The 4301-nt window shown below is 37.9% G+C and overlaps 1 protein-coding gene across 1 annotated transcript; it reads left to right on the forward strand.

The window, feature by feature from the left end:
- The first annotated feature begins 755 nt into the window (after positions 1–755).
- LOC107710049 (E3 ubiquitin-protein ligase TRIM39-like) lies at positions 756–4301 on the forward strand. The gene is made up of 8 exons (XM_016514743.1): positions 756–825; positions 942–1476; positions 1707–1725; positions 1837–1932; positions 2113–2280; positions 2377–2515; positions 3432–3458; positions 3566–4301. Exons 1-8 carry the CDS (start codon positions 756–758, stop codon positions 4102–4104), a joined length of 1593 nt encoding a protein of 530 aa, XP_016370229.1. The 3' UTR covers positions 4105–4301.

The following is a 4301-nucleotide window of genomic DNA, read 5'->3' on the forward strand; positions in this document are numbered from 1 at the left end:
GTATACACTGTAATTATGAAACAAAGCGACATATTTGTACTAGACAAGTGTGAAATTACTGTGGATAAAAAAATTATACTCTGAACCCCATGTGGATTTACACAATTTGAGAAAGTCAAAAAGTATTACTTTGTGCCCCGCTCTCCCCTACTTCAAATACAGCAGTGGTTTGTAATTGTGCAGTGTTTGTTGGACATGTGTATTGAGTGATATCTAGCAGCTAAGTTTTCTCTGTTTTGCTCTTGTTTTTGTTTTTCTTAGATCATAATTAAAAAAGAAAACGGAAAAAAATCTATTAAAAGTGCAGGTGTCAATCATGATTAGGCCTGTAAACAAACTGAAAACTACCCTTTTGACTTCTGCTCAGAATTTGGCTGCTGTATGTGTGTGTATTTGTCCATAGCTTTGTTTCATAAATAAATGTGTTACTCGAGGTCAATTTCACTATCCAAAATAGTATTGCTTATATGAGATGAAACGACTTAATGTGTATTTTGATATGGCGATTAATATAGGTCTATTTTGATTTTGGCAGAGTAGAAATGCCAAAACACGATCGTTTTTGATCATTGTAACTTTACTCTCTAATAGAAAATACAAAGCTTAAGAACTCTATACAAGGTCCTTGTTTTTTCTCATTACTAGGTAATGAGCACGATTTGCACTCTTTAAAATCAGCTGTTATGGTTGTGATTTATTCTGTGAAATGTGTGTTAAATGTGTTTTGACTTTTTCCTGAAAAGGTCTAAAGAGCAATGGCAGAATCTTTGCCAACACTACTGAAACAAAGAGAGGCCAGGAGACAGAGTATAGAAATACCTCCATGTAAGTCAGTAACAAAACATATAAGGGAAAGAAGGATTTGTTCATTTCTGTATATATATTTTTTTACAAGTGTTCACAAATGTATGCAATCTTTTCATCATTTGTCTACTTTTCAGACCTGGCATCCTCAAGTGGTCCTCTAACTGAGGAACTTCAGTGTTCTGTGTGTCTGGATGTGTTCACCAATCCGGTCACCACTCCTTGTGGACACAACTTCTGTAAGAGCTGCCTGAACCAGTGCTGGGACAAAAGTGAGGATTGCTCCTGTCCATTCTGTAAAGAAACATTCAGTAAAAGACCAGACCTCAAGATCAACACAGCGCTCAGGCAGGTCGTGCAGCACTTTAAAGAAAAGTCTGGTGTGACAACATCTGAAGTGCTCTGTGACATCTGTGATGATAGAAAGCTGAAAGCCCTGAAGACCTGCCTGATGTGTCAGAGCTCTTACTGTGAGACTCACCTGGAGCCGCATCACAGAGTCCCGCGATTAAAAAAACACAAATTGATAAATGCTGTTGAAAATCTGGAGGACTATATATGCGAGCAACACGAGAGACCTCTGGAGCTGTTCTGTAGAGATGATCAGACATTTGTGTGTCCGATCTGCACTGTGACAGACCACAAGAACCACAACACTGTTCCTCTAGACCTGCCTGATGTGTCAGAGCTCTTACTGTGAGACTCACCTGGAGCCGCATCACAGAGTCCCACGATTAAAAAAACACAAATTGATAAATGCTGTCGAAAATCTGGAGGACTATATATGCGAGCAACACGAGACCTCTGGAGCGGTTCTGTAGAGATGATCAGACATTTGTGTGTCCGATCTGCACTGTGACAGACCACAAGAACCACAACACTGTTCCTCTGGAGGAGGAGAGTGAGGAGAAGAAGGCACGAGTTACAACAAATATTATAAAAAACTTTTTAACAATAAACCTTTTTTTTTTTTTTTTCAAACGATGGAAAATCTATAAGTGATCAAATATGTGTGTCCATCTATGTTTATAGACTCAAGTGATGAAGATACAAACAGACGTGCAGCAGATGATCCAGGACAGAATGAAGAAGATTCAAGACATCAAACATTCAGGAGAACTCAGAAAAGTGAGTTAAAAAAATATATTGATATTTGTATTTATCATAATGGTTTGATTTGCTTTATAAATCGAGGTGTTAAATTGCAAATAAAAATTGAATCTGTTCATTGATCTTTTTTAGCAAAGCATGGAGAAAGAGAAAGCGGGCAGCATTGAGCTCTTCACTGCTCTGATGCTCTCCATTGAGAAATGTCAGGCTGAGCTGCTGGAAAAGATGGAGGAGAAGCAGAAAGCAGCAGAGGAACAGGAAGAGGAGCTCATTGAAGAGCTGCAGCAGGAGATCACTGAGCTCAAGAGGAGAGACAGTGAGCTGGAGCAGCTCTCACACACTGAAGATCACCTCCAACTCATACAGGTCTGTGTCCTCTATATCTATGCTCGATTGAAATGTAGAACATCACAGGACAACTCTGTTCCTAATATTAAAAGTTTCTCCTTTTTCTTCCTGTAGAGTTACCCATCCATATGCAGACCTTTCAACACTAAGCAGTGGACTGATATCAGTGTTAACACTCCTGTGAGTCTGAACACCATCAGAGCAGCTCTGACTGAGCTGCAGCAGACTCTAGATGAGAAACTCAGTGAAACCGGTAATTGAATATCACATTTATATCTATACATTTGCCATTTTATCAGTTCTTGCATTACCTGGGAAGTCAATTCATGACTTGTTAGTATCATGCTGTACTGTTTGAGCAACTGGAGAGCATATAAAGTGGGTTTTTTTTTTTTTGCTTGACAATTTTCTGAAGGAAATAAAGGGAGAAATCAAACTTAACAAGCCTTATGTCACAAATTCCAGCTGCAAAATGATAAATTATAATTAGAGTATAAAATCTGAATGTATCATTGTTTTTTACAAAATAGTTTTTAAAGGGGTCATATGATGCTGCTAAAAAGAACATTATTTTGTGTATTTGGTGTAATGAAATGTGTTTATGCAGTTTAAAGTAAAAAAAACACATTATTTTCCAAATACTGTACATTATTGTTTCTCCTCTATGCCCTGCCTTCTGAAACGCGTCGATTTTTACAAAACTAATCGGTCTGAAAAGCGAGGTGTGCTCTGATTAGCCAGCTATCCAGTGCGTTGAACGAGCCGTTTTAGGTAGGTGTGGCTGACTCTTAACTTTTATAAAGAATATCTCTTTGGATTTGAGACTTTAGTCTTTGCAACTTTACAGATCTTCTTTATGCACCAAGAGCTTGTAACACTCCAAAGAGAAAGGAAAAAATGAAATTGCATCATATGACCCCTTTAAAATACCACAACAAGATGCACAAAGTACAAAATGACATCATGGAGATAAAAGGAGTAGGAATGGGAGAATAATTTCTGTAAGAAAAAAAAAAGTTATAAAATCAAAGCAGAGATGCATATATTACTGAGAATATATATTTCAACAAATAATATGTATGAAAATATTCTTAAATATAACTGAAAGCCTAAATTCTTTGATAATAGATATAGGACTGATCATCTTTTATCATCATTTGTCTCCACAGAGCTTAAGAGGATGCGCTTATATGCAGGTATAATGTGTAATATGCACAGATCTCTCACTGTCACAAACAGTTTAAGTTCATAAACTCACTACACTCTTTAAATACATCAAAATCTGGTATTCTCTCTCTCGCAGTGGATGTGACTCTGGATCCTGATACTGCTCAGCCTGAACTCATCCTGTCTGATGATGGAAAACAAGTGAGCAATGGAGACATTAAGCGTGACGTCCCAGACAACCTGAAGAGATTTGATCATTGCATCTTTGTACTGGGAAAGGAAGGATTCTCCTCAGGGAGATTTTATTTTGAGGTGCAGGTGATGAAGAAGACTGCTTGGAATTTAGGAGTGGCCAGAGAATCTGTCATAAGGAAAGGGAGAATCACTCTGAGACCTCAGAATGGATACTGGGCTATATGGCTGAGGAATGGGAATGAATACAAGGCACTTGAAAATTCCATGTCTGTACTCTCTCTGAGAGTGAAGCCCCAGAATGTGGGGGTGTTTGTGGATTATGAGGAAGGTCTGGTCTCCTTTTATGACGTGGAGACAAGGTCTCATATCTACTCTTTCACTGGCCAGACCTTTAATGGGACACTCTATCCATATTTTTGCCCAGCATTAAACAAGGATGGTAAAAACTCTGACCCATTGATCATCTCACCTGTTAATTAATAAATAAATGTGCAGCCCATATATGAAAAAACACTATCAATAGAAAATAGTATTTTATTATATATATTTGAGAAATATCACAGGGGCAACCATGATGCTGGTCTGTCTGACATGTCTGTAGGCAGGAGTGCCACATGTATCAAAACCATGCTCATATTCAGACCAACAGCATGACTGTGTGATATTGCTTTTATACA

Source organism: Sinocyclocheilus rhinocerous, unplaced genomic scaffold (assembly GCF_001515625.1).
Source record: "Sinocyclocheilus rhinocerous isolate Xijiao unplaced genomic scaffold, SAMN03320098_v1.1 scaffold1348, whole genome shotgun sequence".
Lineage (NCBI taxonomy): Eukaryota > Metazoa > Chordata > Actinopteri > Cypriniformes > Cyprinidae > Sinocyclocheilus > Sinocyclocheilus rhinocerous.

Excerpts from the sequence above, each read along its gene's own strand:
- LOC107710049 (XM_016514743.1), top strand. The coding sequence starts at position 756 with ATGGCAGAATCTTTGCCAACACTACTGAAACAAAGAGAGGCCAGGAGA. Across the intron at positions 826-941 it reads GAGTATAGAAATACCTCCAT|ACCTGGCATCCTCAAGTGGT; the intron begins GTAAGTCAGTAA and ends TCTACTTTTCAG. Across the intron at positions 2,516-3,431 it reads TGAGAAACTCAGTGAAACCG|AGCTTAAGAGGATGCGCTTA; the intron begins GTAATTGAATAT and ends TTGTCTCCACAG.